General features: G+C 33.3%; 1 protein-coding gene across 2 annotated transcripts in view; it reads right to left on the minus strand.

The window, feature by feature from the left end:
• Positions 1 to 9,561: 9,561 nt before the first annotated feature.
• Positions 9,562 to 15,927, minus strand: part of LOC149258906 (bark storage protein A-like) — a 244,515-nt gene continuing 238,149 nt past the window's right edge. Inside the window, exons 1-5 of one of the 2 annotated variants that reach the window (XM_089416710.1) lie at positions 11,693 to 12,049; positions 10,936 to 11,003; positions 10,652 to 10,807; positions 10,287 to 10,532; positions 9,562 to 10,105 (exon numbers count right to left, since the gene is read on the minus strand). In XM_089416710.1, coding sequence (XP_089272836.1) covers positions 9,770 to 10,105; positions 10,287 to 10,532; positions 10,652 to 10,807; positions 10,936 to 11,003; positions 11,693 to 11,924 — 1,038 coding nt within the window. In that variant the 5' untranslated portion in view covers positions 11,925 to 12,049 and the 3' untranslated portion in view covers positions 9,562 to 9,769. Of the gene's footprint in view, positions 10,106 to 10,286; positions 10,533 to 10,651; positions 10,808 to 10,935; positions 11,004 to 11,692; positions 12,050 to 15,927 lie in introns of those variants that run through there. The other variant, XM_089416719.1, reaches the window with a different exon arrangement.

The following is a 15,927-nucleotide window of genomic DNA, read 5'->3' on the forward strand; positions in this document are numbered from 1 at the left end:
TATTGTTAGAAATATTAGGTTCTAAAATTTAATTAGATATTTGATATGAAGAATTCTCTTTGAGATCTATGACTATAAGTGGTGGGATGATGAAGTAGATTTCTCTTGAGGGGGCTGCAAGGGACCTTTTTGAAACTTGACACTCCATTATAGGAACAAGGTGTATTTAAATAAATATTTTAACATCTATCCATTAACTCCCTTTGTATATCCCATAAATATACACTCCTTACACTGAGATTTCATATCCTTCCTCCTATTAGAAGGGATCTTGGCCAATATATGGGGACCAAAATTTTTGAAGTGAGTAACATTTGATTTCTTCCTTGTCAATGCTTCATAAGGAGTGATTTCCTTTACTGATTTACAAGGAAATATATTTTGAATGTAGGTCACACAGTCGATGACTTTATCCCATAAATTTGCAGGTAGTGACCTTGATTGCAACATATCATTTACCATCTCTTCCAATGCCTCGTTCTTTATTTCGACTACTCCATTTCACTATGGATAGTATGGTAATATATTTTACAGCTCTATACCCACCTATGAAAAAATATTTTCAACATATTTATTAAAACATTGTCCTTCATTATTTACATGAAGCTTATTCATCCTTTTTCCTTGTTTCATTGTATACAAGTTACTTGAAATCCTTAAGGTGTTCAATTGATATTTAAATTTTAGAAAATACACCCAAGTATATCTTGGCCAATCATCAATAAATGTGAGAACATGCTTTCTTTTCTCATGGACAGGTGAAGGAAAGGACCTATAATGTCATGATGTACCAACCATAGAAGTGTAGTAATGCTACATGCTTTTCCTATGTCAAATTTCTCCTTAGGATGCTTACCGAGAATGAATCCATGACAAGCTCCATCTATGTATTGTATTTGTATAGACCTTCAACCATTTCTTCTTTACTTAGCTTCTCCAAATATCTCTAATTTAGATATCCAAACCTATCATGCCACAATCTTTTCTCCTAATTTGTGTGGGTAAGAAGAAAAACAAAATATGTTTTTCCAATAAGGTGAGAGAAGAAATACAACCTAAAATGGTGGTTAGCCTTACCAACTTCTATTCTAAAACCATTTTCCATATTGAAATTCACTACTACATTTGGAGTGATATCAACTTGTTTCCATGAACCTGAGTATGTTATCAAGTAGATGGGGACATCGAGAGATTAGATACATGAAGCACATTATGAAAATTCATAGTTTCAATTTACTCTTCCTTCTTTGGCAACCTCAATAGGAAAATTATCTCCCATAAAGATATGTGGTCTAGCGCAAGTATCTATGTATGAGAAAGTATGTAATGATGAAGCCATATAGTGAGTGGATCGTGAGTCAATAATATAAGTGTTAGGAAAAGAAGTTAAGGCAATCAAATAATGAACCTTACCTTTTTCTTTTGGTGGCCACCCCCCTTCTTCTTCTTGGCATTATTTGGAAAGTAGTCCTCAAGATGATGTTGATGAAGGACTTGTTCCACGAGCTCAATTGTCTTCTTAATGCTTGCACTTTTTCGATGATATTCCTTACTGCAATAAGTGCACTTTTCCCTCGCTTTCGTGGAAATCACCCCCTTGGAAATAAAACTCTCCTTGGTTGGATTATGTTTTCCCTCTTTCTTTTTTTTATGCTTCATTTTTCCCTGTTTTTCTACATTTTCTTCTCACTAGCTTCCTACATATTGTTATAGATATAACCTGGAAATACTATAGATCTGATATGAAAATATGAGATAATGCAAATAAACCCAGAAATAATATGAAATGATTATTTATTGATCAAAACCCTTAAGGTAGGGCAACACCATACATTCACTCCTTAAGAAAGGAGAACACTCCACAAGCCATATGCCTGTTCATACAATAATCCTTGACTCCCCTTGACATGGAGTCTCTAGCCTCTATATAGGCCTCATACATACAATACCATGGGTCATTACCATGGTTCTCTCATACCATCAACTAATACCATGGGCCCATTACATTATTATTAACTACTTGTGGTCCCTTACATGACATGGGTTAACCACCTTATTTATTACTATGACCCATCCCATTATTACATTATTACCTTGGGTACCTCCCTTGGTACCCCATATTATCCCCCCTAGGTATATAACATTCCACCCCCCTAAGCATGTTTCGTCCCTGAAACATGGGAAGAACATAAATAATAAGATCTACTCAAAAGAGTAGTCCACTGGTACCATGCACGTGCATCTAGCCATCCAAGAGAAAGGTGAACCCTCGATCTCGCTGGTGCCTCGCTTGCTTGAGATGGAAGTTGACCGTGGCAGCTCTTCTGTGTTGATGTGTAGTGGGTGGATCTTCTTTCCTCGCTATCCGTCATGTGACTACTTGGTTTCCATCTTGATGGTTGTCTTGCGGGGTGATGTGGGTGATGATATGTTGAAGTTTTAACCCACGATGTCTTTTTCTTTAATTCACCCTGCTGTGGTGCCTATTGTGGTGTCTTCTTTTCCAATATCACTTCAACCACTGAACCCTCATCGGATGTGTCAGCACCTGTTACCTTTTCGGCTTCAACCTCTGTTTGTGTTTGATTGTCGACCATCAACTGCTCATCATCTGATATGTCAGTCCCTGTAACATCTTCTTCTTCAACCTTCTTGGACTCTACCTGCTTATTAATGGAAATATCCTGTAATGTAATTTTCTTCTTTTTATACCAGAGCTTCAGGAATTTCTTCTGCACATTAATATTTATAGTACCCACTAATTTCATCCAAGGGTATCCCAAAACAACATCCATGTTATCCATATCTGAAGCATAAAAATCACCATGAAACACATACTTATCCATAGAAAGTTTCAAATCCTTATAAATTTTAACATCCTTATCATCAACCTGTGTATTTTCAATATGTTTTGCTGGGACTTGCAATTTTGTTGCCAAATTAACATTGATAAAATTATGTTTACCAATAGGATTGATAGAAACAATGATCTTCTCTTTCTGAATTAATCCATGAACCTGCAATAAGGATATACCAGTAGGAAATAGCCCCACATGTTTCTCTTTATCTTGTTTTCTGGCATGAGACCATCTGTCTAAAATTAATTTTTCAAATTCTTCATCGGGCAGGTTGGAACACTTCTTTTGGTTAAGTAATCCCCACCATTTGGCTGCCTCATCTTCAAAATTAAACACTACAAAAGTTCTCCAATGCTGTGTCCATAATAACTTGTGTGTTTTTATGCATTCTTCAATAGTAGGACCATTTTCTTTTCCTGTAAAACATAGAGCCTTGCTAGAAGCCATGAAGAGAGTTTTGAAAAAAAACTTACTTGGCGAAAATTTGAAATTGTCACAGTTTCGTCAATATTTCTCAGAATACCTATTATGACTTGTTTTCAGAAATGGAACAATCATTCTGCATCTACCCATGTGATAGAAATCTTGATCCCGGCACTTAAAATTTCAGATCTGCGCTGCAACTCTCCCGCCGTCACCAAAATTTCTGCAAAAAAGAGCTGATTTTAAATCAGCGATATCTCCCTCATCCGGACTCCGATTCGACTGATTTTTTTTTTGAAATTAGGTATTTTTTCACAAATATTCCAGATATATACTTAGATTTTGTAGATCTTTCACCAGGACGTCCAGATTTGAGCCGCAAACTCGCTGCCCCGAAAAATTGTCTACAACACCACTGATTTTTGGATCAGTGATATCTCTTTCATCCGGACTCCGATTCAACCGATTTTTTTTTTTAAATCAGCTATTTTTCCACAAAGAATACATATCTACAATTAGATTTTGTAGATCTTTCACCAAAACGTACAGATCTGATCTGCAAACTCACCACCCAAAAATCCCTTCAAAAAATAAAAAAAAATTTCCACTGTTGTGCCCAAGAAAGTGCTTTGATACTACTTGTTGTAGATCTAGCCCAGAAAATATATGAGAATATAAATAAACCCAAGAATAATATGAAATGATTCTTTATAACTCCGATACCACTTGTTATAGATCTAACCCGGAAATACTATAGATCTGATATGAAAATATGAGATAATGCAAATAAACCCAGAAATAATATGAAATGATTATTTATTGATCAAAACCCTTAAGGTAGGGCAACACCATACATTCACTCCTTAAGGAAGGAGAACACTCCACAAGCCATATGCCTGTTCATACAATAATCCTTGACTCCCCTTGACATGGAGTCTCTAGCCTCTATATAGGCCTCATACATACAATACCATGGGTCATTACCATGGTTCCCTCATACCATCAACTAATACCATGGGCCCATTACATTATTATTAACTACTTGTGGTCCCTTACATGACATGGGTTAACCACCTTATTTATTACTATGACCCATCCCATTATTACATTATTACCTTGGGTACCTCCCTTGGTACCCCATATTATCCCCCCTAGGTATATAACATTCCACCCCCCTAAGCATGTTTCGTCCCCGAAACATGGGAAGAACATAAATAATAAGATCTACTCAAAAGAGTAGTCCACTGGTACCATGCACGTGCATCTAGCCATCCAAGAGAAAGGTGAACCCTCAATCTCGCTGGTGCCTCGCTCGCTTGAGATGGAAGTTGACCGTGGCAGCTCTTCTGTGTTGATGTGTAGTGGGTGGATCTTCTTTCCTCGCTATCCGTCATGTGACTACTTGGTTTCCATCTTGATGGTTGTCTTGCGGGGTGATGATATGTTGAAGTTTTAACCCACGATGTCTTTTTCTTTAATTCACCCTGCTGTGGTGCCTGTTGTGGTGTCTTCTTTTCCAATATCACTTCAACCACTGAACCCTCATCGGATGTGTCAGCACCTGTTACCTTTTCGGCTTCAACCTCTGTTTGTGTTTGATTTTCGACCATCAACTGCTCGTCATCTGATATGTCAGTCCCTGTAACACCTTCTGCTTCAACCTCCTTGGACTCTACCTGCTTATTAATGGAAATATCCTGTAATGTAATTTTCTTCTTTTTATACCAGAGCTTCAGGAATTTCTTCTGCACATTAATATTTATAGTACCCACTAATTCCATCCAAGGGTATCCCAAAACAACATCCATGTTATCCATATCTGAAGCATAAAAATCACCATGAAACACATACTTATCCATAGAAAGTTTCAAATCCTTATAAATTTGAACATCCTTATCATCAACCTGTGTATTTTCAATATGTTTTGCTGGGACTTGCAATTTTTTTGCCAAATTAACATTGATAAAATTATGTTTACCACTAGGATTGATAGAAACAATGATCTTCTCTTTCTGAATCAATCCATGAACCTGCAATAAAGATATACCAGTAGGAAATAGCCCCACATGTTTCTCTTTATCTTGTTTTCTGGCATGAGACCATCTGTCTAAAAGTAATTTTTCAAATTTTTCATCGGGCAGGTCGGAACACTTCTTTTGGTTAAGTAATCCCCACCATGTGGCTGCCTCATCTTCAAAATTAAACACTACAAAAGTTCTCCAATGCTGTGTCCATAATAACTTGTGTGTTTTTATGCATTCTTCAATAGTAGGACCATTTTCTTTTCCTGTAAAACATAGAGCCTTGCTAGAAGCCATGAAGAGAGTTTTGAAAAAAAACTTACTTGGCGAAAATTTGAAATTGTCACAGTTTCGTCAATATTTCTCAGAATCCCTATTATGACATGTTTTCAGAAATGGAACAATCATTCTGCATCTACCCATGTGATAGAAATCTTGATCCCGGCACTTAAAATTTCAGATCTGGGCTGCAACTCTCCCGCCGTCACCAAAATTTTTGCAAAAAAGAGCTGATTTTAAATCAGCGATATCTCCCTCATCCGGACTCCGATTCGACTGATTTTTTTTTTGAAATTAGGTATTTTTTCACAAATATTCCAGATATATACTTAGATTTTGTAGATCTTTCACCAGGACGTCCAGATCTGAGCCGCAAACTCGTTGCCCCGAAAAATTGTCTACAACACCACTGATTTTTGGATCAGTGATATCTCTTTCATCCGGACTCCGATTCAACCGATTTTTTTTTTTTAAATCAACTATTTTTCCACAAAGAATACATATCTACAATTAGATTTTGTAGATCTTTCACCAAAACGTACAGATCTGATCTGCAAACTCACCACCCAAAAATCCCTTCAAAAAATAAAAAAAATTTCCACTGTTGTGCCCAAGAAAGTGCTTTGATACCACTTGTTGTAGATCTAGCCCAGAAAATATATGAGAATATAAATAAACCCAAGAATAATATGAAATGATTCTTTATAGCTCCGATACCACTTATTATAGATCTAACCCGTAAATACTATAGATCTGATATGAAAATATGAGATAATGCAAATAAACCCAGAAATAATATGAAATGATTATTTATTGATCAAAACCCTTAAGGTAGGGCAACACCATACATTCACTCCTTAAGGAAGGAGAACACACCACAAGCCATATGCCTGTTCATACAATAATCCTTCACTCCCCTTGACATGGAGTCTCTAACCTCTATATAGGCCTCATACATACAATACCATGGGTCATTACTATGGTTCCCTCATACCATCAACTAATACCATGAGCCCATTACATTATTATTAACTACTTGTGGTCCCTTACATGACATGGGTTAACCACCTTATTTATTACTATGGCCCATCCCATTATTACATTATTACCTTGGGTACCTCCCTTGGTACCCCATATTATCCCCCCTAGGTATATAACACATATGGACCTTGGATGACTTTAAATATCCCATGTGATTAGCTTGTTCTACTCTTGAATTAATGATTCCATAGAGCTACTCAACTGAGGCATCTTCAAATATTTACCCATACAGAGTTTAGTAGTGGTAGGAAGAAATAAATACAGAATACTTAGGTCCTAGATTTGAAAGAACTAAAAGAATTAATTACTCTTCCTTTCTATCAATGCCACAAATTTTAACCTATTGAAGACAAATATTGAACTTGGTGAAGAAGCATTGTAGCGTGTCAGATTTGTTGGGATCAAAGCTATGGGCTCATTCTCTAGCCAATAACCTCTCAACTCATCAATCTTGCCAAACAATCCCTCCAACTTGGTTCATACCTTGTTGGGAAAATTACAAGCATCAATGTGAGAATAAAGGTCTATGGAAATGGAAGAGCACATGATCCCTAAGGCTTCATCCATCTCGTTGAATTAATTTGAATTTTATATAACTAAATTAAGCTCTACTTCAATCTCCATAGTGATTCTATAGAATCCTTTACAACATTGTAGCAATAGGATCTTTGACTTCCATCAAAGTAGTTGAATGAAGTTAGAACCACACATATAGTGAGTTGATTCATCATCTTATATTGATATAAACTTTGTTGAACTACAATATTATATAATGTAATTCTCACAAACTCATTAATGCTTTGATACCATGCTAGATTCAAAACGCAAGCACAAGAACAAGAACTAAAATGCTTGACTTGAGTACAATTAAATGACCTTATCATATAAAGAATTAATGTGCACTAAGTGTGTTCCAAGCGCATGCACAACCAATAGAAAAACAACTCTCCCTTAGTTCTAGCTAACTAGGCCACAAATGGAGTTATACGGTCTAAAATAGAGTTAGGGTCAATAATAGAATTGATTAAAGATAATACGGGCTAAAATTAAGTGAGGACTAAATGTAGAGATCATTCATATAGTTCCAAACTCAAGTGGAAAAAAAAATCCTCCAAAATTAAGACTAAAAGTCAAAGGATAATGTTTTCTACATTTAAGGGATGAGTGGATAGGGTTGATGTCCTCCAAATTAGGAAGGAATTGCTCACTTGTGGATAGGGTCCCTAGTCAATAGGAAGTGTACATTACTTGAGATAAAAAATGCATGTCATTACCCACTCTATGTCTAGTAACTACGACATGCCATCCTACATAATGTCTCTTACTAAAAATAGATGTGCTATAAATAGGGAGTGCTGAAAAAGTGATCCTAAAGGGTAGGAAATGTAAGGTAGGTAAGGGCAGGTAATGTGTATGTACTCCAAAAGAAAGTCCACATGTGTGAATAATGTGAATTGGAATGGCATCAATATAGTATCATGGTGGTCAATAAGATAATTCAACTTACATGAGGCAAAACTTCCATATACAAACTGCAATTGAGGTGATTTTTGCATTGCTGAAAAACTCTTGATGAGTAGTAAAATGTTGATAAGTTGGGTATTTTTTTTCTTGACTTCTTTACCCCAAAAATGACCATTTAGGTCCTCAAATAAGATCTAACGTTTCTGGACCTTAAATCATCAAAGTAAGACCTACCCTCAGAATGAACCCTACAATCCAATACTTCTAATGTTCCACCTAAAGGTACCAAAATAATTAAAAAATTAGATAGTAATGAACCATTTCAATTCAACATGTTTCCTAAACTTCCTTAACAAAAACCATAAGAATAGACATAAATGAAATTTAGCCCAAAAAAATAAAAAATACTCAAATAATAATATCATTTAAGGATATCACATATAGTAACACAATCATCTCTAGAAAGTTACATAGAGATTTTATAAGTGGAATATCATTACCTCGGAGAGTACTTTAAATACAAACTTGCTTGATCCTTTCAATGAAATTGTTCTCGTAGTCACCTCCCTTTTCAACTTTTAAAAACCAAGTTAGTAAAATCAACCCGAAATTGATAAATAATCGTTATAAAATTTTAATATCATTATGAGATGCGTATTAAGCTTCATAATGCCACCAAACATTAAAATGAATATCAAATAATTAAAAGAAACTATACATATAGATCCATCTTTAATCAATAATCCATTTGCATGCAAACTTTTATTGTGCCTTCTCAATCAAAAGAATTTGACTTTATGCTAAATCTTTAATTAGGTATAGGCTAGCTCCTTGACACAAATAAGAGACGACCTATAGTGACCCATATTAGTATAGGGAAGTGGTGTTAATTAAGTGTAAAACTATATAGATGAGACAAACATTGTCATTTATAGGTAAGATATGATAGAGTTAATAATGATTGTACACTAATATATTAATGAATATTGAAGATAGCCATAGACTAGTTTATCATGTAGGGACCAAGCACATAAAACTTCAACAACACTCCATTAAAAAAAAGAGTAATGACAACATTTAAGAATTAAGCAATAGTAGATAACCTATATTCTAAAAAGATTAGAGCATCAATTTTAGTGTTATTCTTAGTACGTTAATGTTTTATTTGAAACTTGTTCTTCTCCTATGATATTATTAAGTAATTTTGCATAATAATTTCTTTTTACTTTAATAAAAATACTTTTCCCTTTCTAATAACTGTTAGAAGTTGTTAATGCTTTACTTGAAACTTGCTCTACTCATATGACATTATTAGCTATTTTGCATACTTAGTATTGATGCTCCAGATTTTTTTTGCTTGATAAAATTACTTTCCTCTTTCTTAATAAATGGTCAAGTGTCTTTTCACTCTTAAAAGATTTATTTTTAACTTGATTGTAAATTCGATTAAGAAGAAAACCAATTTAACAACAAAGTCAACAATTAACCCCACTGTTACTGGGCCCTCCAGAAACCTAAATTTATAATGAAGTTGCTCTGGCGACAATAAGAATTTTCAAAATAGCCATGCGTGTGCCTCTCCATCTCATTGACTTCCTTGCCACCCTTCAAATGACTTTTTCAATAATCCAAAGCAACTTTGGACTTGGAAAGGTTTTTAGGTAAGTGCAATAGAAATCATTGTTACAGAGACTTGATAAATTGAATTACAGCAGTTACAGCGTTTTGGCTAGCCAGCCCAGAAAAGACAGCAGCCTGATTACTCTCAGAAGTTCCCCCTCCAGCCAAATCAGAAAGAGATCTTATTGCTATGAATGGCAGTCTTTGTTGAAGGCAAACCAGTGCTACAGCTGCACTTTCCATGTCGATGGGACTTATATTGAACTTGGTATAGAGGAAGTTTCTGTACGCTGCATTGTCCACAAACACATTTGCACTCGCTCCTCTTTCCACTAGAACAGCCTTGGGAGTATTTGACAAACAAGTTGTTGAGTTCACACATTTTTCCAACTTCAGACTCTGGATCAACACAATCGGAATTATTTCAGTATATTGAAAAAAACACACACATGTATATATATATTGAAATTAAGATAAATTAATTAATAATGGTTTGAGATCCAGATAAATCTGATTGATAATAGCTCGATTACAAAGAATTACATACATATATACATTTCCTGGAAGGACTGGTAAATACCTCAAGGCTCTTTGCAATCTGATAATAGTGCTCATCCACAGGCACCCAAAAAGCATGTTGCCTGACCTCTGGGGTTCCATTTACTGGAAAAACTTCCTCTGGTTGATACCACACATTATTAAGGAGGTTGCTTGAGTTCTGATCTGACGGGGTTGTGAAATTTGCAAAGTGAATGTACCCGTATTTTCGTGTGTAATCTCCATCTGATTCCAGAGAAAGTTCATCATTGGGTCCATCTCCATATCTCTGAATCAAACACACATACATTCAGACTTTCAATCACAATATAGTTTTACATCAGTGTCTACCTATCAGGCCATATTATCATCTTTCTAGTATTTACATAAATAAACAGAAATATTAACCTGCCAATTCCAGAGGCCAGTATGAGCCCAATAACGAGGAACTGTAACATCTCCGATTTGCAGAGAAGAGTTGGCGTTCCCTGCAATTCCATAGTGAATGACTCCTTTCACTTCGAAGAAACTCAGCAGCAACTGAGTTGCTAGTCCTGCGTTCAACTACACAAAACAAAATATAATATCATATAATATCGAGAAAGAGTAGAATTGCAGAATGGATTATAGCTATGAATTCATACAACATAAAAATCAAAGCACTGATATTAGCAAACAAAATTGAGACTAACCATTGCCAATCCTGACATGACAATGATGACTCGGTGCTTATCCACGCTTCCTATATGAAATCTTCTCCCTGCAAAGAAAACAACAAAAAAAACAAATAAACATATTTTTTCTCAGGAAGATTTAATATGTTTTTTTTTTATTCTAGACCCAAGAGGTTTATTCTATGGCCTAGCTTAGTAGTATGATGTGTACTTCATCCCTTATTAAAATTGAAATTTTATTTATATTAATTGAAATAAAATTAGAAAAAAGTTAGATTTTTAAAAATTTAAAAATAAAAATAAATTTAAATAACTCTACAAAACATTTAAATAATGTTTGTTCATAAAAGAAAATTGTACATGAAAAAATTGAATCTCTCTAGACTTATCATAGATCTAGAATTATATTAACTAATATATTTGACTGGTATCATTTTTATGTTGATAGCAGATTTTAGAAATATTCTACCAACTAATAAGCAGAAAAAGAAATTCAATTATTAAGCTGTCCTAAATATTTCCAAAACCTACCATCCACATAACCCTTTTATAATTATAACTTTCTCTTCCCTCATCTCATATCTCTTCCATGGAATGAGATTTGGTCTCATATGGCTGCCCTGGAATGAGATTTGTTGTGTGGATGTATTTGTGTAAACAAACTTGTCATATAACAACTTGAATTTTTTTCCTATAAAAATCTTATCTACATAGGTATTATAAAAATCTCATCTACATACTTATTAAGGGCAAAATAGAATAGATCTCTGATTACCAGCAATATCCAGAGTCTCGGAGACATTGAAAGCCGAAGATTGCAGAAGAGGATCCATCTCGAAAGCGTTCGGAACAACGATGCCGAGATATGGACCATGGCGATTGATCTTGTGGATGCTTCTCTGAACCTTTGGCGATGCAGTTAGGGCATCCACTGATGATAAATCCACCATTAATGATACTATGACTAACGCCCATATACAGTGGACTGCAGTAATAAACTTCATCATGCTTTCAAAACCGAATTCCTGTCCTCCTCCTGATTGCGTTGAAGAGATTTAAAGGGAAGCCTGTAGAATATTCAAATCTGTAGTCGAGAGATCAAGGAACTTGGGACACTGTAAGTCAAGAATCCTACCTAACGATTGGTCTTCTCGCATGCTTTATGCTTCGGGACTTGCGTCTCCACGGAGAGCATCTCGGAACGACGCCAAGTTCACACTGACTTTCAGAATTCTAACAATTCGATATTAAAGACTCCCACGAGATCCATCTATCTCTTACTGGAAGATAAAGCAAAAAAATATTAGGAAGGATATCATTTTTTTGTAATCTCTGTTTTATAAGAGTGAGTTTATATTGATCTGGAATATAATTTTCAAAGATGAACTTTTACCATATTAAAAGAAAATAGATTACGACAGGATTCAAAGTTCAAATTCCAAACTCATCTAGATATAATTATGGCTAGCTTGATCTTTCAGGGAATCTGTAAGTAACCTGAAAATTGAAATCATAGAATCATTTTATTATCGGTAGTTTTTGGGTTTTAGATTTTGAAAATTCATAATTTGTAAATAGTATTTTTATATAATATAAGTTATTTAAAAATGTGATTATAATAGTTATTATTTTTTATTTTTTGTAAATTAATTTTGAGGATGAGTTTTGTTTTATATTGGAAATGTAGATAATTTGAAAATAAAGATTGCGAAATATCTGAATCTAGAATTGCAAAAATCATATCACAGAAATCTACAAACCATTATTGTTACCCTGTATGAGGGTTAAAATACAAAGAAGGGAATCTGATCTTTCATTCCTTCATCTTGAGTTGGTAGGCTCTCCAAACTTGACTTCACTCCATACCATATTTATAGCCACCACTGCTCTTCTTTGTAAATTAGTCCTCGTGGGGATGAGTCTTGTTCTAGACTCGAAAAATAGACAACTTGAAAATAAAGGTTTTGGAATATCCAAATCCAAAATCACAAAAACCACACCACAGAAATCTACAAACCCTTATATATAGAGATAATTTTATTATTATTTTAAACCACGAATGGTCTATATATATAGCTTTAGACATTTTAACTCCATATTTATCAAAATGAAAAAAAAAAATCAAATTTCTAAAAATACACATTTTTCTTAAAATGTTAAGTTTTCAACATGTCTAATATATCAACTATTTCATATCAAAAATTTGACATCAAAGAGTGTCTTAACAAAGCACCAGTAAGCACCTATCCAAAACCCTAAATAAAATATTTAAATTTTTTAATTTAATACAACTTTTAAATAAATTAAAAATATATAAGCATGCCATCATTATCAATATATATAAATATAAAATAAAATAAATAACATTTATTTATTTACCATTATAAACTTATATAAAAATTTAAAATATATAAAATTTAAATATATATGATTAATTTTGATTTGGCATTATATTAAGTTTAATGGTAATGATTTTCGAGTTTATTGATTTCCTAATTTATAGCTTTGAGCTCAGCTCATGGATTTTGACCCAATAAAACTTTTAAATATGTTTAAGATATTTTATTGTAATGGATTGGAAGTGAGAGTTGAAGACTGATTTGGTGGGTTTAGTCGAATAAAAAATTTAATAAATTATTAATCTTCTCCGATTTAAATTTTGCAAAATAATAATAAGGTCATGGTTTTTTAATTATTGTGATGAAATTTCAAATTTGACCAGATTCTCTTATTAAAATATAAATAGATTCTCTTATTCAAATTTAAAACTCCAAACAGATCCGTCAGCATCACTCTCCTCAAACCCAATGGAAACCCAATGGAAACTACGTGCCGTGGATAATTTAATTTATATCACAAGGCGTTGACGTAGGATTAGTTTGAGCCATTTCACCGCCCTATCCGTGCAACTTGTCCGCAATTTTCTGCAAGAGTCCGGTTTCCGGCCAACCTCAATCCTCCACGCTAAGACGAATAAAATATTTTTATTAGAGTGAAAGAAACGACAATCATTTTTATTTCGTTCTTTATCTTTTAATCGCACGTTTTCTTTCCATAAATGTCGTTGACTAGAGTGCGGTGTAGGTACCCTTTCTATAAAAAGTAGGTGTCTTTTTCTAGGTGGGTCCCTTTGCACTAGGAATTTTCACCTACACTAAGGAATTTTGACGGCCTAGGGCATGGTGTAACAAACACGTACAAGTCACTCTCAGAGAGTGGTTAGCAAATTTGAGTGTGTCTTTAGGAGAGGATATTGGCCATGGCCCAGACGCTCATAGCTTAGGAGGATATAAGCAATATGAAAACAAGTCTCATTATTAACTCGGGTTTTTAGGGTTTTGGTGTTTGGAATTGATTTGTAGTAATTTTACTTGTGCTTAAATCTCTCGAGAGCTTTGTAGTAATTTCACTTGTATGGGAGGATACAAGCAATATGAAAGCAAGTCCCATCACCAACTCTGGCCTATGGAATTTTGGTGTTTGGAATTGATTCGCAGTGATCCCACCAAAGTTATGTAAATTAAATGATTGGTAAAAATGGATAGATATTATTGATAAGTATCAAAATATTTATTTTAGGTTATTGTTCAAATAAAAATAAAAATAAAAATATAAAAAAATATTTAGATTAAAATTTTATTTTAATCCTTTTTATATTTGAATGAGTTTTGATGTCAAGAGATTTAATCTTTATGGGGTTTGGTATAATTTAAAATGAATCTAGGCTAGTTTTATTATTAATTATAATTATAATTAATTATTAATAATTTTATATTTTATTTTAATATTATTTCTAGTTTTTATGTAATTTGATCAAGTCAACATGTTCTATTGATAATTATCATTATTAAAATTTTTATTTTGATTTTTAATTTTATTTTATTTTTACCAAGTGAAAATGCTTATAACAAGATATTATTAGGAGTTGTTTTTAGTATGATTTTTTGGACTTTTTGGTGCCTGAATTGGGCAGAAAAATTTGAGGTGAAATCTTGATTTGTGTTATTCAAACTAGTTTTTTGACTCTATAAATGGATTTAGCACTCTAAAAACCCCTAGAGCACTTTGATTGTGTAGGGGTTACTCATCAAGCTTGTGATTTCAATAAATTCCTGTGGGATTAAAAGCTTCCAAAAACTCTCACTCAATGCAACTTGTATTAGAACATCTTTACATAGTGGGTTGGAGAGCATCTCAATATGTAATTATTTTTAAGCTTTTATTATTTTTTAATTGAGCCCACATGTAAATGTTTACAAAAATTTACACCCCATCTCCCCGTAGATTTTAGCTTTTAGATTTAATTTAAAAAATGTTATAAAATAAAATTAAAAAAAAAAGTAATAAAATATTTTGATTTTGAAATGAGTGATGATTATTGGGGAAGTGGTATTGATAAGTCATGATATTGGCCCCATGTGATTGTAAAAAAGTCTATTTACAATTTAATAATATGCATGGTAAAATGGGGTGAATATACATAGTTAAGAATATTGTTATATTGTTTGTTTATTGTAAGTGTTAAATTTTTATTTTAAAATTGTTATAATTTTTATTTTTTTAATGGGTATAGTTTTTGGGTATGTGGTATTGAAAAGTCATGGTATTAGCCCATGGTATTGTAAGAAATCTTATTTAGAAGTTAATAATATCCATGGCCACATGAAGGGGAATATTCATGGTTAAGAATTTTGTTATCTTGTAAATATTAAATTTTTATGTACTTATTAATTAAATTTACATATGATTATGGATTGTTATTTTAACTTATATTATGGTAAAATGGATGTTAATTTATAACTACTATTTATATGTTATATATTTTGATGTGATATGTATATATCTACTCTATACTGGATTGTAGATGATCAGGTGCTCAATATTTAGTTCAAAAATAAGAGTTCTCAGAATCGCTCGAAACTTGAATGACCGTGTCCATCTTGCCGAAACGATCCCAACGCAACTCGTTTCACTCAAAACCGAGTTTGTATGAGGAATATATAGTATTAT

This window comes from Pinus tabuliformis, chromosome 6 (genome assembly GCF_031772625.1).
Source record: "Pinus tabuliformis cultivar Carrire ecotype Pingquan chromosome 6, CPIR1, whole genome shotgun sequence".
NCBI classification, from domain to species: domain Eukaryota; kingdom Viridiplantae; phylum Streptophyta; class Pinopsida; order Pinales; family Pinaceae; genus Pinus; species Pinus tabuliformis.